Raw genomic sequence first — 26,276 nt, 5'->3', positions numbered from 1 at the left:
GTCACTCCACGATCCACTTCAGATGAATTTAAAACCACCTCAGAGCTCAGAGATGAGTCCGGTCCATAGGAACTGGAATAAATCACAAAATGCCCACGGTTCCTTGGAAAACCACAAGGTAGCTGAACCGAAGCGCTGGTGTGCGCAGCCTCACCGGGAAGTTTCCACTAGGATAGCGTGTTCCCCCCATGAGACCTTTTGGCTCTCCAGGCATTCCCACTTGAGATATTTTGGTCACAAGCACCTTCTTCCCCAAAAGTGTTCCCAGGTTAGTGACCACGTACTTCCTAGAAATAATTTCCCAGCCGTGGCTGTTCCACACAGCCTGGAGCCAGACATCAGCCCCCGTGTCCCCGACGCAGATCCCCGATAGCGTCTCCTCTCTGCCCAAGTTTTTCTTGTCCCACACGCTTGCCACGTGTGCCATCCTAGATAGCCGACTGGCAACCAGCACATTCCTAGCCGTTTCAGCATATACACCACGAGCCTTTTCCACAAGCTCTCTGCAAGATGGTTTTCTCAGCTGAGATAGCCTAAGCAGCATTTTAACGAAGCCATTAAAAACAAACCAAACCAAACCAAGCCTGCTCAGCACCACCCTCAAAAAGGCACCCAGACCTATCGCCCCAAACCGCAAATGAATAACTTTGATTCCATTTTAAGGGAAACGGTCCTATCCATACCACCGCTGCTCTAAGGGCATAAAGATGCCGGGTCTAACCGCGGACTGGCCTTTCAAGGGAAATACCAGCTTTGTGCCTCCGGCTGGGTGGACGGGTACAGGTCTCCTGAGGCGACCAGCGATGGGTGGCCGTGGGGCAGCATGCCTGCGTTAAGACAAGCCACATTTCATCTCACAGATTAATGCTCCCTGGGCAGAAAGAACCGCTCCCGATGTTTGCCCTTCTGCCTTTCTAAGCTTTATTCTAAGGTTATTTCAGCAAGGAGGAGGAGGAGGAGGAGGAGGAGGAGGAAGGCAGCCTAACAGGAGACACACAGATGGAATAAACACCTCGTACGGTGGTTTTTGCTGTTGTTTCTTTCATCACTTTTTGGTGGGCCTGGCTCGGTGTGACCCACGGCAGGGCTGTAGGGAGCTGGAGACCGTCCGAGGCTTTCCAGCCACGGCAGCCCCACGCACCTCCCAGCATGAAGGTACACCAGCAAGGAGCGTACAGTCCACAAAAATCCGGCACGTCTCCTGGAGGTTGCTTCTAAAGGAGTAGCTTCATTGAAAGACCCAGCAAGCAACTCGTATGGCTGCTTAGGATTCCTTCCTTAAACGTCTACAACACCTGGCATTTTTATTTCGTGAGCTTCCCTCCTAAAAACTGTTATGTCCCTCTCCTTGGGAAAGAAAATTAAAGGAGATGTTTCTGAAACAAAGTCTGATTAAGGTGCCTATGCAGGTAGATGCCTGTGCATTACTGCTGAGGTGGGACAGCCTACAGTCGAGGTTACCCAGCACCATCCATTACAAGATCCTGGTTTCAGGAATTTTAAAGCTGTCAGATTAACTGCCCAGGCTGAAAGTTTCCATAATGGATGCCTATCTCAGGGTGATTTACACTTATAAAAGGCAAAAACTGGGCAAAGGAAGAACTTCTCGTCCCCTCGAGGCAAGGAAAATAACAGATCCTACCTTGTTTTGCCCATTTGCTGAAATTCTTGCACAGCTTCAGCATCCCACGCACTGCAGAGTGCAGAGATTATAAATTTGGAGAGCAACAAGTAGGATTGCTCAGTGGCAGGGATGTTTCTCTTCCAGTTCCAGTGTGGACCTACAAACATTTGGCCAAGCTATGTACCCTTAAAAAAGCCTGTACATGTTCAGCAGCGGAGACTTACACCCAAATTCCCCAAAGTTGCATCAGGCTCCTCTCCTCTTTGATTTCTACAAGCCAAGAATTCCTCCGCCGAGCAAGCAAGCATACTGCAGTCGTGGCAGGTAAGGCTGATCAGGAATTGTCCCCATTACCCAAACTAAGAACAAGATACTGTTTGTCCAGCGCTCCAAAATTTCTGCTCTTTGTGCCCAGACACGAAAGCAAGAGTCAGATCCAAACGATGAGGGCTGAAGGCCAGCTGGGCAGATCAGCAAAATACAGTGGCAGACGAGGATAGGTTTGTGAAACTATACAAATAAATAGTAACGATGAAAAAATAGCCTGTGCCAAGTAGCTAGAGACTCGGTATCTGTGACTAATTGGGTATTTGTTCAGCTATGGAACACCAATCTAACACCAAATCCCGCAACCCCATAGCAAAGCCAGGGAATTGCAAATCTTTTCTCATTTGCACATACTACAAAGCTGGCAAATAATAACAGAAAGCATATTCTTCTCTTCGAGGAGGAAAAACTGAAATGCATGTTGTTTTCCGTTCCTTGCCTTTGCCTCCTTGCTAGAGACAAATCTGAAAGCAGCACAGTTACTGAAATGACCTTCATGGCAGTGGACTTACTGTTTGGGTTCGGAACTCCAGAAACAATGTCTTTGCTGTCCGGAGTGAGGGCACCAAAATTCGCATGGTGGTGGTGGTGACGGTGGTGGTGGTGGTGCCTTGCGGGCATTTTTGTGGTATATGGTGCTCCACCATTCTCTTCAATGTTGAACTGATGCAGATCACTGTTGTTCAAGGGATAGCTACAAAATAAATCAGTTCAAATTAGAGCGGCAAACAGTAGGACAAACTACTTTTGGAGAGACAGAGTGCAAACTTTCTTGGGAAAAAAAGGCAGAGCTTTTTTGTAAATAAAATTTTGAATGAGGTGTATCCCAAATCTTTACGGTTTTCTGTTAACAGGAGACTCATAAGGTGAGGAAAAAGGATGCCTTTGCTTGTTTGGCATGACTTTAAGATCAGAATTATTTTTGATTTTACACCCTATGTAATCTCTGCTAAACTCTTACGCTGAGTCAAATTCTGACTGACTTACGGAACATGATTCTCACAAACATCAAAATTTGTCCTGCATAGGAAAGCGGTCAGGCAGCAAACAATAACTCCTTTAAAGAGAAACTGTCAGAAAAGCAGACCAGGGAAGAGTCCCAGAATAACATTACATTCCTGAGAAAGTTTGGGCCTCCAAATTTACGGTGCAAAATAGCTGTATGAAAAATTTGTGACTTGGGAAAAAATGGAGAAACATCCCCTTGGGAATAAAAGGTTTTACAGGTAACAACATACAAAATAGCACTTGGTCAAAATGGAATCGCACCTGTGCGATTTTTTTTTTTTTTTTTTTTTTTTTTTATGTTTAGTTCAGAGATTAACTGTTGTCAGTCTACAATATACGGAGAAATGGAGACCTGTTGAAATTTTAATTCATCATCTCTAACTCAGAGGTGTCAAATAACACTGTTCGTTTTCTTCAATAGTTTTAACTGACGCTGTTTCATTTTATTGTTTGAAATGACAATGAATTTCTAGAAACGATATTTTCTCTCCGTGCCAGCAACCAAAAAAGACTGAGATAACTCTACACGGATACTGCAAATGATGTGAATGTGCTTTCCTCACAGGAGTGCTTAACATTTTTATAAGCTTTTAACTTATTCTATAGTATTGCATTAGACACTAGTTGCAGTAAATCAATTCATTCCAAGATGAATCCCCTGCCCTTTTGAAAAATGGGAAAGAAATTACATCTTCAGCTGCATGGGTTTTCAGTTTGCTTTTATTACTAACAGCAGCTGAAAACCTGACAATATGGAATAAAGACAAACAGATAAATTAAAGGAACAATGACTAAATTATACCTAGCTACTTGCTACATATGTTCTCTGCAGATTACTTACTGATTCAAGGCAAAATTAACCAGTCATCTGCAAATAAACACACCTGTATCATTTCCAAAGATATGCTGAAGCACGCAACTTGGTACGTCATTAATAACCACTGTCTTCTTAGTAACAGCTTCTGACAACATGAGGTTTCTGACTGGGTGGTAATTGAATAACACTTTTATGCTGGTTACTTTTTGAAAGCAGGAGGCGGGGAGGGGGATTTTGTGTATATTAATCTTGGCAGGTTCCTGGCACGTAGCAATGACTGCCAATAAAGGCACTTCTGATGCCTTATTTGCCTTGAGGAAACAATACAAATAGGTGACTGATCCACAGGGGACAGCTTTGGTGAGCTCAGATAATCCAGGACTCGTCCGTCTTTTGAAACTGCACTATATCTTCACTGTTATAATCGAATCAAGCAAGTGCCTACTAGGGGAAAATGGTACAGGTTAATGAGATTGCACACTAATTGTAACAGCTCTCCTGCACTCTCCCTTCAAGCGCCTCGGATTGAAGTGACATCTTTTGACTGCAAGGATAGCTGGTTTTGTTCACACGGTTAAAACCCTTATTGGAAATAAGATCAGTTTTGGGCTGGAGCCTCAGCACATCCTTTTTTTTCAATCGATGATTCAATTTTTTTTCAAGACACAAAAGCCCAAGCGCTTGGGAGTTGCTTTCACTTCACCCGCTGGCAGGCTGGTTTTGCAGATTTTTCACTGTTTTTTTCAAAATGAATGAGATCACACCAAATCCTTACATTGTCTCCTCGTATTGCTATGGGCATGAGGTAGCTTCCATGCTAAAACGGGAATGAGATGAGCAACTGAATGAGCCAAAACCCCTCCGGCATGTGGTCAAACATGCACCAAATTCTCTAGAAGTATTTCTTGACTGTCCAGAGAGGAGTGCCCACACCATGTAAAATGCAGGCAGACCATCACTTCAAAGAAGTAAAGAGCGAGCCCAGCAGAGCTGATGCTCAGGTATGCACTGAAATCCTTGAGGACAGTAAGTCACAAAGCTCCGGTTCGGATGTCAATACCCAGGCAGTGCACTCTGATGGGAAATCCCACGTTGAAACTGCTGGGCCCATTTAAAAGGATGCGGTCATCTGCACTCTTCCAGGGCTGACAGCAACTAACAGATATTGAAGCAAACTCATCTCAGTAGTCCATCAACTCTTGCACTTCTGATGGGTATGGAGTTGGGCTGAGGAAGACTTTTTCACCCATACCTTCACTACTAGACTGATGAGTTACTGAACAATCATAAACAACAGGGCTTGCATCAGCCCCAGAGCCAGTCTACTAGAAGAGTTGGCAGTACCCAAGCAAAAATATCATGAGTAATCCAAATCCTTTTTCTGTGCACTCTACTATATCATTTAGGGGCACGTTGGACATCTTAGTGCAGTTCCTACAAGGTGGTATCATTATTACCATATATCACATCTGCTTTTCACTTGTTTTTCTGTTCTTCCACTGTCTTAAATCTAGAGACTTGAGACCTTTCCCTTCAGTGCATCTTTTTGCCATTTTTTTCTTTCTGTTGCTTGCTTCTATCTGGCTTACCTGAATAGATGCATCCTCATCATCCTTCACAATCCATTGATGCAAAAAAAAAGAAATCACTACTTTCAATGAACCAACATTCTGACCATATCTTAAGCCCTCCAGGTTTTCATATTTGCTTCCCAGACATCAAGTAATGCTCTCGGATTATGTGCATACATGGACAAGTATCGGTTTTCATCCTTTCTCTTGTATTTGTCTTTTGGCCCTCCTAGTATGTCAACGTTACATGTTTGTTTTACCTTTTAATAGTCAACTGGCTGTCCTGCAGGTTTCCTCTTTTTCCTCTGTTATTTACCTGTGTAGTTTTCTCAACAAGCTCCAGCTGCTTCCTACACAACCAACTCATGTCCTTCAAGGAAAATGAGGCAGGGCCCTACAGGCTGTCATGTAAAGGAAGAAAACATTTCTTCCTTCTCTGTCCCTCCCTCAGGCAAAACACTCCTGAGGATTCAGTTGCCGGAGGCTGAACCTTCAAAAAAGCCACTCAAATTTCACAAGACACTTGGTATTGCCTTTAGCCTCAAGCTTACGTAATTACTTTCTTCTGACCAAAAAGGCAGCATACTGAGGAACGGGGCAAATAACGTGTATTTTCTGATTACTTTTTCCATTTTTTAATTTTATGTACATTACTAGTCCTCTATCGCAATTTTATACTCCTTACCCTTTGCTTTAAAAGCAAGAAGACAAGAAGAAAGTTGACATTCCCACATTTCATGTGCTCCAGCCATCTACTGCCTTACCAAACCACACCTCTAGTGTACAACTCACGCATACAACAGCGTTAAGAGATCATAGAAAAATGGGGAACAGAAAGGTAAAGCCTGAATTATTCACCTCTCCCCTCAAAGCCGAACTAAGCAGGCCTATGTTACCTCAACCGATAGGCTGAACTGAATCTTCAACACCTTCACTAGCAGAGACTCCATGACCTCCCTGTGCAATCTATTTCAGTGTCTCACCATGCCTCCACTCACTTTGTTTATCCTGTCTCCTTTACAGCAATTTAAGCCTGCTATTTCCTCTCCCATCCACCACAGACACAGGTTTGTATGGCTACAGAAACCTGCGTTTTTGAAAATGGCTCTTCACGTCTCCTTTCAGAGCCCGAAGAGCTCCGAATTCTTCAGTTGTCCCTCACAGGTCACGCATTTCCTACGCCTCTGATACGTCTTGCCATACCTGTCCACTCTGCTCTGCCTCCGACCTGTGGTGCTCAGAGAACTGGGCACCCCATTCCGGTTGAGGCCTTGCAAATGCTTTGCAAAGAGGAAGGATTGCTTCCCACGTCCCACGGGACATACTCCTGTTTATACACCAGAACATGACATGTGCTTTTTCCTAAATAGCCTGGGGCTGTTGACTCCTGTTCAACTTCTGATCCTCAGGAACACCAGATCCTTTCCTAAACTGGCCAAGTTTCCACCCCCAACAACCTCAGCTGTGAAGCAGGTTACTCCTACCTAACAGCACAAACATATTATCATTCCCCCTGCGCTGCATCCTATACTTTCTCACATGCTAAGATGAGATGCTAACCCATTCAGGATTTTACTCTCATCCATGACAGACTTGGTGTGAGAGAACTTCCCATTTTGACGTAACCTGTGAGTGACAAGAGATTTTTTTTAAAATTGCCTTTCCACACCATCCTCCCAGCTGCCATCCTCATTCTCCTGTAGAACATAACCGTGTAGACCTGCATAAATATCTTTCACCTGCGTCCCAGAGCAGGCTTACTCCTTACACCCCATCTATGTCCCCTTCTTCCACGTTCTTCTTGTAGGCAACTCCCACTTGTCCAAAGTTACACTTGGAGAGCAAACGGTGGGGCTCTCTTCTCTCCCCTCCTTGGAGAGGCTGGTGGAGCAATAGCAGAAAGCAGGCTTAAACTATCATGCCCCTTGAATGACTCTGCATTGAGTTTACCCCCTCCCTGCTATAGCTGAAAGGTGGTTTAGAAAATCCCAGGCTTCTAGGTCTGGTTGAGTTATATAAACTTCAACAATTACCACACCCACCTCTATTCTTTGCTTTGAACGCTGCTTCTGCACCAAACCACTGCAATTTTCTAATATTTAAAAATCCTCAAACTTTACACAAACACCTTCAGAACCCCTCTCAATCCTCCCCCATCCACCTGACGGTGACCTGCACAGCTTTCGGCAGCTCAAATCCACACTGCAGGTTTTGTGCTGAACGTCTTGGGAGGCTCCCCCAACCACTTCAATCCCTAAGAGAAGACATTTCACCCATCGGCATATCGTAACAATACCTTCTCCAACACCAAAATGGGCTTTAGATGTACTCCCAAACGGCAGTCAGTGGAACTGTTAAAGTGTATAAGTGTACATATATTAATGTGTATGCATGGAGGAGAGGGTCTCAGAAGTCTAATGAAAGCAGCCATTGCACGTGAAGCTTCAGTGTGGCAGCTGGGGGGATGAGATTTAACAGCTATGTTAAGCCAAACATTCATTTTTTGGGGCTTCATCTCTCCCTTTGGGAAAAATAAAAATAAAAAAAGACTTTGGGTTTATTCTCTGTCCGTACTTCAAAAGAAGTTAAAAAACCCCCAAACAAACCCAACTGAATTTTTAGCCAAACTTGCTTTAATCACATTTAGAATCTCACACAGCCCTTGCGTTGCTAAAGCACGCAAAGTGGCACAGAGAGCCCAGGAATTTTGCATACTCTGGAAATTTCCCTGTGGAGACGAATGAAGAGAAAACAGGGGGATAGAAAGAAGGTGGTGTTCTGCGTGAGTATCAATTAATGGCCAGAACCATTGGATTGAAGCAAAAGACTTTGACAGGACCCAGCATTCTACAAGAAGGGAGCACAGACCATGGCAGGAGAACTGCTTATGAGGGTGAAGTTCCATTTTTGCAGCTAAGGACTGGGACATACAAAAGCAATGAGCGTTCTTAAGTAAAGGAGGACTGGGATCATTAAAAATAAACCTATGGTGGTTTGGGTTTTTTTTCCCTGCACCACGTAACCAAGAGCTCTTTGCTGGCCAGAACTGGCTTTCTAAACTGTGTATAATCAAAGCTGATAGTGCTGTTACACTTCCATGCTCTGCCCTGACATCACCAGATGACAGGCGAGCTGGCCCAGTTGCTTCCTTTAGGGAAGATCTGGGAAGATGCATTGCAGATTTCTCTCTGTGCTGCCAGGGATGATCCGCAGTCCCCATCCATTCCTAGGGACACCTCAGAAAGCAGAGCGGGCAGCCACCTTCCTTATCCCAGACAGACAAACCAACCTTGGAAGGAAAGAGCAAATGGCAATGGGGAAATACGTATTCAGAAATGGTGATGGGAGCAGGGAGAATTTCTCCCGCAGCAGATGAAAGTATATGCAGCAGCTTTCTGCATTACAAGATGCTGAATTAAGTTTTGAGGCAGGAGTAATCTGAAATTCTCCACAAGAAGAACAGAGCCTGCAGCAAAGCATGTTCTAATAAAATAGCAAGAAACAAATCTCAACTCGACAAAGCCGTTGTCCTCACAGATTTCACCTTATCTACATAAAGATCATTAAAAAAATACTGCCTTGCAAAACTGTCATGCAAAATATGCCCACTGGGGAACTAAACTTGCTTTTCTTCCTTTACAAATGGTTTTAATTAATGATAACGATAGCTAATGATATTTAATCACCTGTCAAAAAAATTCATTGTCCCAGATGTCCTTGCAGATGAGAAAAACTCTGAAAAGCAGACACGAGATTTCCTAAGACGGATGAAATCCTCCCCCAAGTCAGTGCTGCCTTCCCCTTTCAGTCACAGACAGACAATGTATGCCTGTCCTTGGGAAATAAAACAACTCGGGGTGGCCAACCCCGAGCAAGCTAACTCAGGTTAAAATGGGAACAACACCAAGCTAGGAACTTAGACCTCCGAGACAGCCCGCAGCTGATCTCGGGTCGCTAACCATGCTACAGACTCTTCCACCACTTAACCCATTAAATAACGCGGGTCCTGTGAGCTAAGCACATCCCTGTCTCTCTCTCCCCCTTCCTCAGCATCACATGTGCAGACACAAAAAGCATGCAGACAGAGAAGGAGGCACAGGCCTGAGGTTTAGCTAACAGAGAACACCACGAGAAACCGCGGGATGCGACAAAAGAAGTTGCTGGACATAACGGACGAAAGCTTAAGCAGCTAACAAACATTACAGAGCACGCCCCGAAGGATTGCCGGATTTCACAGGTAGTTACAAGAAAGCTACACGAGAAATGGCCAAACTTCACAAAGCACTGGAATGGAGCATCAGGGACTTTTTGGGGAGAAGAACCTTGCAAGGCCAGCACTGCCTAGGAAACCATATCAGTAATACCACATAAGGTCCATACTGCCTAGGTAGCCTTGGGAAATTTGAGTATGGACCTAGCAAAACTGGGAACAACGTAGGGAAAAAGCAGGGGTAACTGAGAGGAGACAAGGGAAGGGAATAGGAGAATCGATGTGCATCAGGGAAGAACAACAAGCATCGGAAAAATGGAAAGGAGGAGAAAAGGGACCAGCCACATGTAAGCAAGCTGCTGGTCAGTACGTTTGGCCGGTCAAGCCCCGACCACTGCAGTCTAGGCCATCTTCTTAACTGTAGTCCTGTTTTCTGTGGGCATGTTTGCATACAGGACTGAGGTGTCTGTGCTGCCCCATGTTTGTCTGCTACTGTTTGTGTCTGCGGGTGCTGGTAAAGGCACTGCTCTGCACCTCTTTTGCCCTGCACCGCCGGCTGAATGTGTGCTCTGAGTGTATTTACATCTCTGGAATACACGATCAGCAGCTCTACAAGCTGGGCTCGGAACCAGGAACTACAGCAGCCTCACATCTAGCAGATTAGGAAGGTGAAATCACTTCAGCCTTGAAGCCAATCCACTGGATTTGGCTTCCCTTAATGATATGCTCCCATCTGACAAAACCTCTTTTCTGTCTCTCTCCCTACAAAGCTGAAATTTCTTGAAAAAACTCCATGTTTTTTAAGAAACTAATCAAACTGCAGAAGTTTCATGCTTCTAAATTATTCAGATTCTGAATGTTGCCAATGCCCTACAAAGAAATACGCAGAGTCTTCTGAATTTTCAGTAATTTGCCGTAACTTTAAAGTCCAGCATAAACATACCTGACACTGTTGCCAGACAAATGACTTCAGATTAGATTTTTGCCCTTTTAACATGTTACCAGTAAAGCCACTGAACAGGTACAGTGTGCAGCAAGTAAAAACTCCTATCAAGGCAGGACAGAATTTTTCACTTAGTTGCTTAGAAGACAGTATTAAGAGGTAAAACTAACACAAAATCAGTCACTCAGCACAGCGAGGGCTTTCTTATTTACAAACTTGCAACCTGTCCTATCTGTTCTCACTGCAACATTTGGGCACCTTATCTGAGTTACAGCAAGAAACTGTTCATTTTATCTTAAAAGCAATTTTCAGACTTCTTTTTAAAGGCAGAAATTGAGAATGAAAGACACGTTAAATACAGCAGTAGAATCTGAAAATGAATAACAACAAATGGAGCCATCCTGGGCTCAAAATTTTCATAGAGAAGCAGCATCCAGTTTTACATTCAAGCGCCTTGAAGCCTTGCTTCAAATCAGCCTTGCGTATTGATTCAGTGAGCTCCAGGTGCTGAAGACACAGATGCTGAAGTCTCAGAGCTCCCTTGCCTCTTTCATTCCTCTTCTCTGTTCCTCCAGTCTCTAGCAGACTTAACTGCTTTTCCTTTTCCAGTTTCTCCCATTGCACATTCCACTGTGAAACTCTGGTTTTCCTAAACGCTCTACTTGAGCTTTCCATTCCCCTGGCCCATTTTTTGTCCGAGCTCTTCCTTCCTTTCCGTCTGACTCCTACACTCCTACTGATGAGAAAGATTTGGCTCAGGGACATGCAATGCTGGCTCTGCTGCCTGCCAGCAAGGCCTCAAAATTCAGGGGCTTGGCCCCTGGAGATGAAATGCAACACAGCTATTTTGTCATCTGTTTAGCTACTGAGTTCACTGCTACATCATTAAACAATTTAGAAAGTGCTGGAGATGTATTAGTGTTTTGTATTTCTACTTCTCTAAGGTTCTCAAAATTGCAGAAACCGGTAATGGCAGGTAAACCATCATGATTATAATTCCAGCACAGATTGTTATGGGTTTACTAAGGAAAAATAATTTATAAATAATGAGCTTATCTAGAGTTTAATTGTATTAGATCAGTACTTCCTACTACTAATTAGGTGTGGCTACTTCTCTTATTTTCTTCACAGCACAGAAGTAAAAGATGTTTTTCATTGCCTCGTTAAAAAAAAAAACAGAACTTTTTTTTATAATCCATCAACAAATGACATTGTTAAGCCAGGAACTACAGGTTTTCCAAACTGTTCCTGTATGAAACATCTGTTCTTGCTTAATTCAGTACATCTTCATCTTTGATATGATGAGCTGCAGGTTTTGCTGTTTGATAGTTTAAATCTGAAGGTCATACTACTAGTGCTATGAAGAGGAAGAGGGAAAAGGAAAAAACAAGCACATCACAAACTTAAAAGATAGAAAGTACGAAAAACAATCAAAAGCAGAAATGTAATCGTGGTGGCAATTTGAAAACAGAACCCTAGGGGCATTTCCACTGGTTCCCCAATAGCCTTAGCTCAATATTTATCTTATTTTTAAATTAGCAGATTCCTCAGCTCTTAGAAGGTGTGATGACTAAGGCAGTCATCATGAATGCTTCTTCTGCTAGAGAGAAAATGAACTAGATTTATTCTGAAAAGACACATGCAACAGATCATGGAAGATAAGATGCCATCAAACCACAAGAGTAGTCCCACAAAGTCAAGAGAAAGCCATTGTTCCAGAAACACAAAACAAAGAGGTAACACTGGGTCTAAGATATCAGGCTTTTTTGGAACTTCCCATCTCCACCAATCTGTGTGCCAAGACGGGGGGTGGGGTGGGGGGGTGGGGGGGAGATAAAAAAATTGTCATCTTTAGGAGAGTTGGATGGGAGAGATAGTTGGGTTTTTTTTCTAGAAAAAAACAAACACACCTTTTCCTCCTGTTCAAAATTCAAGGTATATTATAGGCAGAAATTAAAAGCAATATGCAAGCTATTACAGACATACTTGCATTTTCTGTAACAACCTACTAATACATGCAGTGGACAGAGCCCAGAGAGGCTTGACTTATGAACTTTACAACTAAATTCAGACTAACACTCATAAAACCAACTGTTTCAAAATAAGTTGTTTTGCTTTAAAGGACAGTCATGAACAAGTCATTAGTATGTAGCTGAGAGCAGCATTTAGTCTGCAGAAGCTTTATGACTGGAAGTGACCCATATCATGGGAGGAACTCCAGCTCAATCAAGTGTTTATCTGGGTTTTTTGTGACACAGAGGCAACAAGAGCAACAGCACATACACTTGGAAAGGAAGTCTATTTGGCCAGTCACTTCAAGATACAACACTACGTGGAAAACAAGGGAAGCTGAACGAGGTCTTCATCATTACCACACACACTGCTTTGCAATGTACTGCAAGAGGCAGATAGAAACGTGTGGTCCATCCCTTGACGTGTTTTTTCTAACCTACTTTGACTAGTATTGGTTTTCTCCAAAAGCTGCATCTTTTTGTGTGTATGGTGCCTGCTGAGCAAGGAGGACTGATTTTCCTGCGGGCTTTTCGATAGTAAAACTTGGGAACATGCATAAGAGCACTGTGTTTTTCCAAGTATTTGCAGTTTGACTGTAAAGTAGGAAAAAGCGTTTATTGTGAAACGGTTCAAAATCTCGATCCTCACGCTGTAGCACAGGTTTGGTTAGGGTGCAGAGGCTTGACCAGCACAGTGCTGGTTCAAGCCGGCTCTCAAAGAAGATTCATGGCTAACACAGCCTTAACAAAAGAAGCTAGGGTCGTGGTGGATCAGTCCCTTTCGAAGCACAACACGCACAGTCTGAGATCAATTTAAAAAAATACGGTTCCTATTTTATGTCCATTAATGCCAGCTGGTCTGTAACAGCTCTGGCTTGAACAGCCTCTTTAGCTACCATTAGCAATGCTGGAATGACAGCATTCCCCTACAAGTCTGCTTTCCTTGTTTCTCCTTTGCAGAGTAAGAGGAAACCCATTCATCATCAACAGTCCTTCCAGAGATCTAGTGTGTCAGGTTAGACGGATGTGTGTCAAAACTTCTCTCTTTCTAGCTAGGTAGCAGTAGCCTGCCTGCTTGATACAGAAACTGGAACGACTTGTGGAAAACCTCCTCTGAAAACAGATGATTGTGGTGCTGAACTGCCTTCTTCCTCCCCCTCAGAGGGCTCCATCTAGCCAACTTTGACGCCTGAGAAGCAAGTGATATCCTCAATTTCATTTTTTTCCTCGTCTTAGACGTTCCCCAGCTCATTCCTTGCCAGCAGCTGAAGTTCCATTCTCAAGATTCCTTGCAAGCTCTAACACTCTTTCTCTTGCAGGATGAAGAGACATCTTCTGCAACACTCATCCAGAATGAAGGAAAAATGACATTTTACATCACAAGGCCGTAATATATGCTTTGTTCCCATCCACAAGGTGAGAAAGCAACCCTCCTTTTGGTCAATTTGCACACAGGTTCACTGATAAAAGGAGCTGGAAGGACTTGGCCGTTCTTTTCCTTACGTGTGCGAACCCCCGACTGCCAGCTTTGGAAATGCATTACAAAACCCAATCCCTTTGTTCACTTTGCCTGTGACTTGAATCAGCTAGAGAAAAATAGCTGAAAATGAAAGTTTAAAGAAAAAGCCCACACTAAAACAATTTACCAAAAGTGCCAACACTTTCAGTATTGTATTTCAATATTACTCATTAGTTTGCATGCCAGGGTCTGACTGGGGCTGAAGAGCGATGTATTTCAGCCCAAGTTATAGATGTGGAACTGCCAGCTGTACGATTCCTCCACCAGTTCCTGGAGAAGAGGACGCAGGATCACGGAGTTATTACAGTGCAAAAGTAACTCCTCTGCAAATCCGAATCCACAGAGCGGAGACTGAGCTCTGCTGGGGAAGAACTGGGGTCCAGTTTTATTAAACAAACGCAGGAGGAAGGTATGCAGAGAGATGATCAGAAGATATCCTCAGCCAAGATGTATCAAGCAATTCTCCAGTGCGTGGAAGAATGCAGCTGATGACATGCTGGACTTGAGATCGGTGTAATTTCTCAGATGGCTGCCGCTGTATTCACACACACCGCCCCCCGTCCCCCCCAAGCTGATGCGAGGATAGTGTTTAATCACCTGTAATCTGATGACAGAAGAGTTTCTAAGTGTATGCTGGACTTGTAAAAAGAAGATTTCAGACTTGCACAATGAACAGACTTCAGAAGGGGGTGGAGAAAGTTTGCAGACACAGTTCAACAGGTACCCCCGAGAACATGCTTCATTTGGATTCAGAATGTGGTACCTCCTTCAGGCAGTTTGCAAGGCTTTTAAACAACTTCCCTGTATATTTAGAGCACATTCAAAAAGCGTTGATTTCGCTGTACCTAGAATGACTGTGTAACATGCTCTCTGGTAGAAATTGTGAGGCGTTCCCTCATAAAGAACTACTAGTTAAAATAATTATAGATTGTATCTATAAACACTCACATACCAGGGCTACCAAGTCCCTGCGTTGAGTTTGTGCATCTATAAACTACCAGTGGCTTCCTACAGCAACACAAATCTAGGATGTAGTATTGATTTACATCGCCAGAGCTTTCCCGATATTGTTTCTAAACAAAAGGTGCTACTACTTGTAACAGCTGAGTTAACCAAACATTTTCCACCTTTCTCCTCTCTCTGCTCTCGCCACACAATTTGGTTTTCACCTGCAGTGTTTTGTGTCGCTTCAAACACAAAACTGCATTCCTAACACCACAAGGCCTGTATTAGTCACTTGCTAAAACCAATACTCTTTAAGGAAAGGGTGTACTAATTTGAGGAAAAAACCCAATGTGCTATTAAATTCAAAGCAACTTATTTGTACTACTTTGTTCAGACAGATAATACCCATATCCACCTTTGTTCAGGTGACGTAGGCTGCACCGGTCAGTCAGAGCAATGCTGGGGTCAGAGAAGAAAGAGGTAGAAATGTTCCCTCTTCCCAACCACATCCCAGCCCATTTGCTACAAGAAGCCAGCTAAGACTAGAGCAAGGAAGGACAGAGAAATTACCCCTTCTTACCTATCCGATCGCTCGGTGGCTTTGCCGGTACAGATTTCTGCAGACAGCAAGGATGTGGGATGAAAAAGCAAAAGGGGAGTGCAGAGTGCGTGAGCGCCTTCTCCAGAGAAGCAGAATGACAAGTGCTTCCCTCGAGGGGACACACACAAACTGCAGAGCAGACAACTCCCACAGGTTGTTCTTCACCCTGTGCAGACCTCCTGCACGAGGCGTTTTAACACTTAAGGAGCGGTTAGGCCTTGTGCTGTCTTTTCTTGCAATCTGTCAGGGAGATCCCTCATTCAGTGCACCTTCAGCAACAAACCAAACCACAGATAACAACACGTGATGAGGAGGAACACTGACAACGAACCACACAGAAACCAATGAAGTTACATGACAAGAACGATACTGTATTATGAACGTAGGTGTGTGAACTGTAAAGGAACAATGCTCCGCTTTAATGCGAGTATTAAAAAAAACCAAACACCTCCTCCAGAAGGCATCCAGAGCAGCAGCTAAACTAGGCTCTTGTTCCAGTGGCTCCAACAAAGTTTCTCTTTCTTCCTTTCCTAAATAAAATGCTGCTAAAACAGAGGAAGACTAGCTGGGGGAAACTCAAGTCAGCCTCTGTGATTACCCACCTTAGGCTTACTCTGGCATTTTCACATCTCAGTGCACAATTGCTTTATTGTTTTCCGCTCTCTAGAGGCTGCACAGAAAATGTCGATCCAGCATAGCATTAGTGATTCCAGGGCAAAACAGGTACAAGCATAATGTGTATCATATCTCCCTCCCCTCCCCCCAAATCTTTCAGAAATCAATAATGCATCATAATCAGAACAAGAAGATTGAAAATTTTTATTTGTACTTAGCACATACAGGAAAGATCAAAACAAATATTAAAAGATAGAATTTGTAAACAAATATATTTCACAAAAGTTATACACTGTCAAATTTGCTCTGAAAAAATTCATGGTTGTAACCAATTATAAATGTGTATTTATCAAAATCAAGTTAAAAACTACTTAATTTTTAAAATATCTCAAATGAAGATTCATTCATTCCAACAACTTCAGAGAGACCACAGATGTAAGGCCTAATTAAAACAAATGCATGAGTGAAGATGGCACTATGATTTCCAGTTTAAAAAAAACCACAAAAAACCAATATCGGCAAGTGATCAAAATACCAACCAAACCTAAAGACCTAGGTTTGTAAAATATACATTCAACTTTGCAAACGTCTAACTTTAAAAAAATAGAGCTATTTCACTAGATCATCGTCATCTTGTAGTGTACCAATTAAGAGCTGTGGTTTTGAATCCACTCAGAGAAAAGTTATCGGTAGGTAGTTTTATGCGATTGTATAGTTCACTTCCATAATCACATTAAAAATAAGAAGACAGCAGCACCCTTTCAGCAAGGATTCATTTTTAACATTCTTGCCTTTATAGCAGCAGGTATGGTTTTGGGGAATGCTATCAATATGATCAGTAAGTCAAAAAAAGGAATACACGTACTCCATGAAGTTTATTACAGTGTTCTTTCCCTATACTTGTTTTCAAAGTTAGGCAAGCACCTCTTTTTGCTGTGGAACACAAAAGTTAAAATCAAATGACACCCAAACCTATGACTACCTCAGTAGGCTCCCTTTGTTGGTGGTCCACAAGCCGTTTTGATTGCCAGCGTGAATTCTGGTTTTTCCTCCCTCCAGTCTCCTATTTGCATGTCAACTAAAAAACAAAGTTTCTCAAACTTCATCTATTAATTTGACTCAAAAGAAACAAGGTTATAAAAATAACTAAGGCACAAATGGCTGATCTTCAACAGCAGGCAGAGGGTCACAGATTCAAAAGTACGGTAGAATGTAAATCCCCAGAAATACTTCTGGTCTCAGGGCACTGGAAATTCTTACCAGCTTTCACAAAAGGATTTTCAAGATTCTTTACAAAGATACGGAAAATACTTTTTCCAAGAATGTCCATGAACACGAAACAACGATGGATGTACATACAAAGACACACACTTTTTGCACAATACACTTTGAACATACTGCAGACAGACAAGGACCATGGAATGCAATGATCGTCTAAGATGGCAGGTGAAATGAAGATGGCTGTTTTTCAGAGAGTCGTCATGAGTTTATCTTGGTACACCATGCTTTGGACTCCTCCTAAATTCTTCTGGTTCTGTTCCTGGATATATCGTAAATTGCTGTCCTCTCCACTTGTGGGGGGTTTCCAATATGGCCTGTCATCATGATAGGGTGGCCTGTACCATTTGCACAGTTATTGGTTAGCGAGAGATGGAAGTAAACTTATGAGTGCTACACAGTAACATGAATTCATCCAGCAAGTGCTAAGCATGAGTAGGGTGTGATGGGCAACTATCGGTAAGGGAAGGAAATAGTGGCGGACCTATAAGTCTGATGTAGAAGCCACCGAAGCAACTGGGAATCTTTTAGCTGATTTCAAAAGGCTTTGAATTGGAGCTCAGTCATTAAAAGCCCTCTCTGTTTTCAAGTGTTATAGACAAGTGCTGTGCATCAATGCTCCTGAGGTAGGAGGAGGCTGTAAGAAAACTAAATACGTACAACAAGTAAAATAAACCATATCATGCAAAAACTTGAGCTCACGGAATTATATCCTTAAGGTCTAAAAAATTAAGAAAGGCAATCCTATTAAGAATGAGAACTGCTCCTCTGTAAATATTGCCATTCGTTCAGTGCTGGTGCAGTTAATTACACTGAAGCAGCCTGTAAGTTACATAGTCCCATTTTGTTAGGATGAACACCTACAGTCTATAGTTAGTACAGGTATTCCTCTGTGACTACGTAGTGAAACTTGCAAAAGTACTAAGAGAAAAAATATTTTTCCCTTATTTGTTCATTACTTATTGCTGCTTAGAGATATTAACCTCAACTATTCCTACAATGTCTCCTGAATCATGGGGGGTGGTGTGCATGTAAATAAATAAATAAAAATTTTGAACAGTATGTAGGAAACCACAATGTTTAAGATTCCCTTATTATCAAACTGAAGTACACTTTTTAATTTAGTAGGGTTTTTTTTTTATGCTAGCAGAAATACAGGCAGGTTTAGATTTTACCTTTTTTTTTTGAGATATTCTAAAGTTATATAATGACAACTGTTAATTGGAATCAATTTTCTCAGGAGACTGAACATTAAGTTAACTGCAAACAAATAATTTCACCAAAATAATTTTACTAAGGAAGACTGAGACGCAATTCCACATATTATTCCACAAATTATCCAACAAAATCCCCATATGTAAGATATATTGCACAGGTAGTTTCATTTCATCCCTTGGCCCATTCTAGACTTGCATGCCCAGCAGAAAGAATTTCATGCATCTGTGGTTTGATCTCAAGTTCATAGCTGGATGGATTAAGCTTTTTCAAATCAAACTATCCAAGATGTTAAACCATCCAACTCTTCCACTTTGACTCCAAGTAAGAATAACTTGAAGCTTCCACTTCAACCGTACACTTACACGCTTCTACTTGCCTGGGACAAAAATTCTAAGCACTTTTTCTACTGAGCCTGCACGACTGAGCTTTTCAGTACATTTTTTAGCCTAACAAGCCTAGCTATTTAAAAGCCATTGTTCATATTTCACTGACCTTGATCTTTGTCCAGGCAGTGGAAGGGCTGAAGGGGGAGGTTGTCTACACATATTACAATACATTATTGTGCTTATTTCAGTATCGCTCTGCTGCAGGGTGAATTATTTGGCTTTAAAATGTTACAGACTAGTACCATGAGTGAAGAAATCTTTAGAAAAATTTCATCAAAACCTCAAACGATTTATAAAATCATTAACCTCTCTCAGCAATCACTCTTTTGTAATGTGAAATTGTACACCTTAAATCACACAGAATTAAATGGACAAGTAAACCCTCAAAACAGGAAGAATCTTGAAGTGCAGGCAAAGATAATTACCCAATTTAAAGTTTTCTGTTTCTAGCATAAATTTAGTATCTGTTTTACTGCTGATGCCAGGAATTTTGAGATGACAATGAGTATGTCTGCTTCTCTGCCTAATAGGTATTTCTAATAACATATTTGCCTTTTCCCTGCATTCTCAGACTCAAACTCAGACCAAATTGTCTTTTCATCCATTTTAAGCTCAGCCTCATCTCCAGAGCCTGCCTACACTAAGAACAAAGTCTACCTATCCTGATGTAAGAATATAGAGATAAAAATGTAAGATGAATTGGAATGAAGATAAGGGTATTGGTATTTTTCAGTCAAGACAGTAATAATTTGTCTAAAAAACTGAGTAACCTAAAATGGTTACTTTTTATTAGGATAAAGTAGCAGCTGATTTTTATCACATATACATGCACAGACATATCCACCAGCAGGTGCATGCCTCCACTGTGCGTTCCACCAAGCTGGTTCTAACTTGGACTGAATTTTTCCAAAATTTCTTTTCACTCAATTTCTCTCAGTAGTAGTTACAAAATAAAAAAAATATGGTGAGAAAGTAGCACAACAGCACATACAGGAATATTTTTATGAAACAGTTCTCAAAACCTCAATGTTACAATTTCACTAATGCTAATTATCAGTAAAGTGCCATTACATTGTTCCACGTACATGTCATTTTTCCATATACATTTCTGCAAAAGATGAAAAAAGTGCTGCAATGCAAGAACCTGTTCACTCGCAACTTAACTTTACCCTAAAATGAGTTTCTTCTTTGTTTTAGGAGATTAAACACTGATCAAATTGCAATTAGTTTTATTGAAGCTACTGAGAATCTTCCCATGCTACATACTCGCTACAGAAATACACTGAAGTTGTATTTCAAATTCTGAATTAAAATCAACCTGAAAAAAATTTTCATCAAGACTAGGACATTCCAAAGCAAAATCTAAACAAAGTTATTTAATACTGCCTCTACATCACGTATTTCTAACTTCTGTTTGCTTTTCATGTGCAGAAAATTGCCCAATACGTCCACCAAAGCTTCATGCCAACAGACTAAGATAAATAAAGAAGTAATCGTCTTTTTCCCAAAGTGAAGATTGCTTACCTTACATTCACAGGTGTATGTGGATGCCAGTGTGGCTGAGCAGGATGTATATTTGGATGATACTGTGGCTGCAAGTGAAAACATTGAACCCTGTTAATTAAATCATATAAAAACTCCCTATTAACTTTAACTTTTTATTTTCCTGGGGCCATGAGAAACATGCTCCCTGTGAGCCCTAGAAACCCCACTGTTTCAGACCTTCTCCCATGCCATTGAGCATATACATGAGACCTCTTGGTGATGAGCTTGCTCATTAGGACACACTCATGGGAAAATGCAAAGAAAATTGCTTTGCTGTTTGAGAGACAACCTGGCACACCTAGTGCTGCTCATAGAAAGTACATCAAAAGAATGTCAGCTTTAATCAAAGGTGGAGAGTGAGAAAGGTTACTATTGTAATAGCAATCTTCAGAAGGTCACCTAGCTTTGGCGACAGCATTTCTCTCTCATATCCATAAGATCTTGAGAAGAAACAGTGACACAAAATCACTAGTGAGGCTTTTAATAAAAACAAGTGCTAAAACTAAGTTCTCGTGCACACACTCAGGTTGGATGAAAGCACAGCTTGTTTTCTCAGTAGCACTGACTGCTAGTATTGCAGATAAAAAATGGGTAAGGTTTTTCACTGGAGTGTATAAAGGAGCTTGTTTAAAAAAAAAACAACCAAACACAAACAACAAACAAACATTTGACCAGCAATGAACTCCTTAAGTGTTGTGATGGGGAGATAATTGCAACTTGGAACTTGTTGTCATGGATCATCCAACCTGAGAGGCTGCTCTAGATAAAAGCTTGCTCACAGAGTAGTCTCCTGAGGTCCATCATATTCACAGTCCCAAAGGCTTTAACTTGTGATTTCACAGAAAGGGAAGGGAAGGGAAAGAGGGTGGCAAATGGAGTGTATTCAGCTTACAGAGCATCCAAGAACACAGGGGAAGAAAGAGAGGAGTCCCTCCACCCTCCCCTTAACTCCAAATGTGATGTTGTTCATTTCTGAACCACCTCAAGGAATCTCACCCCAGAGAAAAAAAAGGGGGAGCAAACCAGCTGTACTAGAGCATAAATATTTACGACTAAATAAGAAAATGACTATATTCTCTTCAACAATTGTTATGCTCTTACCTGGTAGTTATGGACTTCAGGAGTATTTTTAGCACTAAGGGAGAAAAAAAAAAAAAGAGCTTTTATGTAATCAGTACATCTACATCACAATTTCCTATAGTTCAGGGTTCTACACTTCAGGGAAGTATTACAGTGAAATAAAATTCCTATTCTTAAGGACACCAATATTTTATTCAAGATATAGACCACAGCAATTAGAGTGCAAGAAAAAGGGGTGCAAAATTTTTTCTTCATTTTACATTTATGAAACAGGAACAAAAAATGCTAGATAAGTTAGCATAATAGCAATGAGCAGAAAGGAAGTATGTTTAACTTTAGTCTGGTCTCAAACACAAAAAGGAAAAAAAAGATTTAAGAATGGAAGCACTTAAAGTCTCATAGGCAGTCCCCAAGAAAAATCTGGTGCTGAATAATGAGAGATCCCCAAGCAATTCATCTCACACCAGAGAATTTGTTTCAACAAATCCTAATGCAGAAATGGTCTTCAGAATCCTTTTGCCCAACAACAGCAACCGAGAGTTAGAGAGAACTTGGGCAGTCACTTACCACAGTTGTGCTGCTTTCACAGGATTGTTTGCTTAAAAAGAAAGAAACAAAAAACCTTAAGACAGGTGAAAAAAACTTAAGACCTGGGAAATATCAGTCATTTCACAGCTATTGTAATTGGGATGTTACACTACAGCTTAAGCAAATCCTCATACAGACATATGTGCACAAATGTGTCAGAATCACAACTGCAGCCTTGTGCTTTCTAGCATTCCTGTGTGAGTACATAAAGTATGAGGCAGACGCAAACCTCCCTCTGTTTCTTCAAGTGGCAAAGCCTGTCAAAGATGACAGCAGACAAGAGTACTCTTCCCAAACATCACAAAAGAAGGACTTTTGGCAGAGTAAGTTCTGCACAACCAGAACACTACTCTTCTCACCTTGCTGCAGCTACCATGTCAATACCATCGAGTCCTTCAGAAATTGGAAGCTACCCCTCACAGAAACTTTGCACCTTACAGAAACCAGAGTACTCCTGAAGCTGGTAATGGCCTGTGTCTTATTATAGTGAACAATGGTAGCCAAAAAAAGCCCATCAGCTGAGAATACAGGAAGGTACTGAGCAATCTTGAGCAACGAGGTCTTGGCTTGTGCTTTGGACAGGCTGGAAAGAACAGTGAAGAAGGCAGTTGAGTAACTGGGAGGTATCTTTTCCTTTTCCTGACAAACAGCATATTTCTCAAGAGCACTGAAAAACTGCTGAGTGATACAGCTGAAAATCCAAGTGTCTGCTGAATTCAGAAAGTGGATGACAAACTTAATGAGACACTGTAGAAGTCTCAAAGAGACCGAGCTAGGACAGAATCCAATGCCTGTGGGCTGCAACTAGGTACAGGTCTTAATGGCCAAGAGATGCATGAAAGACAATAATCTAAAGGGAGTTTTCGCATTAACTTAACAAACATGCTGTTGAGCTCTCTGGAGGGAGATCATCTGGGGGTGACGGAAGTTCTGCCAGGCTGCTATGCACAGAGAACTAAACTGAGCATAAGCCACACTTTCTCCCTTCTCCCCACATCTCACAGACAAAAGTACAGAAGCACTGAGACCCAAGGTATAACCTGCAGGTCTGACAAATCCTGTTATTGTAAAAATAAAATTAAAATAATCCATTTTTCCACTTATGAAATCATCCACACTTACCATATCATTGACTCTCATGTATCACATAACAGAATCTCACAAATTTAATAAATTTGCATTTCTGAAAAAACTGACACGTACTGGGGGTGGGGGGGGGGGGGGGGGGGCGAGGGTAGGGGGGGTTACAGCCTCTGGAAAGCATGCATGCTTGCTACCCTTTTCCCCACATTGTACATGAGAAATAGAAGTGCCCCCATAACACCACCACAAGGACTTTTCATGGAACTGAGATTCATATTCTAGGAATACAAAGGAGTGCAAAGACATCCTAAGGGAATGTCAGCTCACCCTGCTCCATACAGCAACTACACCTCCAGCCTCAAGTAATATAGAATTTAGAGGGGGTTGTCTTGCAGTGCTCCTTCCTAGGTTTTTCTACAAGGAATAAAAATCTCAGCTTAAGTTTTGAAGGACAAATGACAAAACCACAAGGGAAATCAATTCCTTGTCATTCCATTCAAATTCAACACATTTCAAGTCCTAGAGAAAGCTAGTTAAGGTCAGAGTCTGGACAGGTGAATAACATGCCATTACTGTCAGGAAAGCAGAAACAACCGCATAATGAGACTGCTCAATAACCCTAGAACTGTCTGGCTAGATAAGCAAGTCAGTGAGGCTTTTGGACACTGCTCCACTCTACATGACAAATGCACTTCTTCAAAGACAATGTTTCATGCTTTCCCTCATTGAGTTTGATGCAACTTTCTTTCCTCCTCAACAGAGCAACAAAAGAAACCATAGGAACCTTCTTCATAGATGGGGGATGGAAGAATTAAGCGTAGACAGAGATTAAAAACAGTAGATATGAACAACGGACTCTGACTCCGAAGAAAAAAAAACCATGTAAAGTCTGATTTTTTAGGTGGTCTGACATGTTTTTCTTCTTATACTGTGGTATAGATTTTATGCTTGTAATACACCATTTATATGAGTTAACAGGACACCTGCATGACTTGTTCAGTGAACACATGTACAAACATTTACCCTTAAAAGTTGAATGCCTTCGAGAAGGATATCGCTTGCTGGGCCTTCTTTCAAATGTACTAGTCCTACGTAATCTTGTCCCATGTGTTGCTTGATACTCTGTCCGCCCACTTAAAATATAGAAATAAACAAAGTTAACTACTGCCTTTTGCTGGATGCTGTACCCGCTCCTTTGTATAATCACAAATATATTGCTGTTACTTCGCTAAATACCTGAATCTGAAGCGTGATCCCAGCCTTATGAAGTCGGATCTACTAGATTTACTATTTGCTGGGGCTCGCAATCTGAAGAAAGCATGGTGCTCCACTGCACACTTCCACAAGTGTTTGCACGTTTTGGCACTGTCTAACCGGAAAACAAATGTGTGCTCTTGCTCTCTGCCCTAAATGCAGAAACAAAAGCTTTGGAAGTTGGCATGCATGGTATTAGTTACTGTCCTTGGCAGGAGAGATACAGCCTGGGCCAACAGTGTGCTGAGCCTCCCTTGTGTTCTCACCAGCTTGAGCACACAACACACTTTGTTGGATCAGGCCCAAGTAAGGGAATAAAGTTACCTGTTCATCATCTTCCACAACCACAAGCGTTAGTTTGCTCTTTTTAAAGTCCATTTTTGTGATTTTAGGCCTAAACACAAGAAGCAAAAAGAAAATTAATGGAAAAATGGCATTTTCTAATCTAGGACCATCCCCCAAAATGCAGGGGGGATTTGCAATCCTGGAACACACTTCAGGAATTGTAATAGAAATATGATTTACTGGAAATGTCACTATTTTTCAACACATACTTCACATTTGGGAGTGGTACTTCTAGCCAGGCCAATCTACCTTCAGATTTAACCTTGATATTTTAACCTTGCAGATTCAATCTAAATTACAAAACGTAGTCAAGATCCCATTACGTAAAGGAGAAAGATTTCAGCATTTTAATAGAAAGGAATATAACACAAAAACAGATTACCAAAAGAATAAGCCTATTTTGTTGGCTCCTTCAAAGATCAATATGCCTGTTGGTGTCAGTCCAAGAGCATATTCACAACCATCTCTTCCCTGCAAGCAAGAACAGAATCAATAATCAATTATGCCATTAGCAGTGTAAATTTTACTACGGTAGTATGTCAAAATCCATAGGCTTTAAACTAAACAATAAGGTTTGTCTATTTTTTTAACATTACAGAGCAGAAGAATATGCATCTGTATTGGGTGCAGACTGTTGGGTTTTGGCAACAGGAGGCTGCAGGGTGCCCTGTGTGGGAAGAGGCTGCGTGCTGCCCCAGACGGCTCCAATGTCTGTGGAAATGGTCTCACACCAACACTGCAGCCAGGGGAGCCCACACCTCGGCTCGCCTGTGCTTAACAGCAAGCAGTAGCTGCCAGGGGAAGGAGGTGCAAAAGGAAAAAAAAAAAAATAATAAAAATCTAGGGACATGGGAAAAGGCATGTGGAAAGGGACAATGTGAGGGATGTGGCTGGAGATGAACTCTTGGGAGGAGCCCTGCAGGAGGGAGGGAATTCTGAGGGACCACGGCCCACAGGGCAACCCACACCACAACAAGGACACCCCAAGGGACTGATCTGCACCAAGGCAGGGACCCCACATTAATAAAATAAAGTAGTATGTGGATCTTACCTTAACTACGTGCATATCTACACCATACATTTCTAGCCATTTAGCTTTGTTCAAGTAGCACAATTCAGCCTGCGCCGGGCTCTTTCCCCTAAGAGCATAAAATGTATTTACGCTTTATGGTAAGAAATTTTTGTGCGTTTTGAATGTTTTCAAATTCATTCCCCTAACCCTTTACTTTGGGTCCTCAATCTTAATGACACTAAATGGTATTTCAAGCTTAGCTTATGTTTTTACCCTCTTGCCTCCAAATGAAAAT

The 26,276-nt window shown here is 41.8% G+C and overlaps 1 protein-coding gene across 2 annotated transcripts in view; it reads right to left on the bottom strand.

Annotated features, from left to right (window-relative positions):
- The window catches only part of EPB41L4B (erythrocyte membrane protein band 4.1 like 4B), a 174,140-nt gene that overhangs the window by 71,559 nt on the left and 76,305 nt on the right, over nt 1-26,276 (bottom strand). Inside the window, exons 8-16 of one of the 2 annotated variants that reach the window (XM_049830427.1) lie at nt 26,021-26,108; nt 25,352-25,440; nt 24,949-25,018; nt 24,607-24,776; nt 24,394-24,503; nt 22,267-22,297; nt 21,721-21,754; nt 20,599-20,666; nt 2,464-2,645 (exon numbers count right to left, since the gene is read on the bottom strand). In XM_049830427.1, the coding sequence (XP_049686384.1) occupies nt 2,464-2,645; nt 20,599-20,666; nt 21,721-21,754; nt 22,267-22,297; nt 24,394-24,503; nt 24,607-24,776; nt 24,949-25,018; nt 25,352-25,440; nt 26,021-26,108 (842 nt within the window). Of the gene's footprint in view, nt 1-2,463; nt 2,646-16,379; nt 17,809-20,598; nt 20,667-21,720; nt 21,755-22,266; nt 22,298-24,393; nt 24,504-24,606; nt 24,777-24,948; nt 25,019-25,351; nt 25,441-26,020; nt 26,109-26,276 lie in introns of those variants that run through there. The other variant, XM_049830426.1, reaches the window with a different exon arrangement.

The sequence above is a fragment of the Accipiter gentilis genome, chromosome 27, assembly GCF_929443795.1.
Source record: "Accipiter gentilis chromosome 27, bAccGen1.1, whole genome shotgun sequence".
NCBI classification, from domain to species: domain Eukaryota; kingdom Metazoa; phylum Chordata; class Aves; order Accipitriformes; family Accipitridae; genus Astur; species Astur gentilis.
Note: the sequence above shows the minus strand (reverse complement) of the source record. Positions and strands in the feature narration are given on the sequence as shown.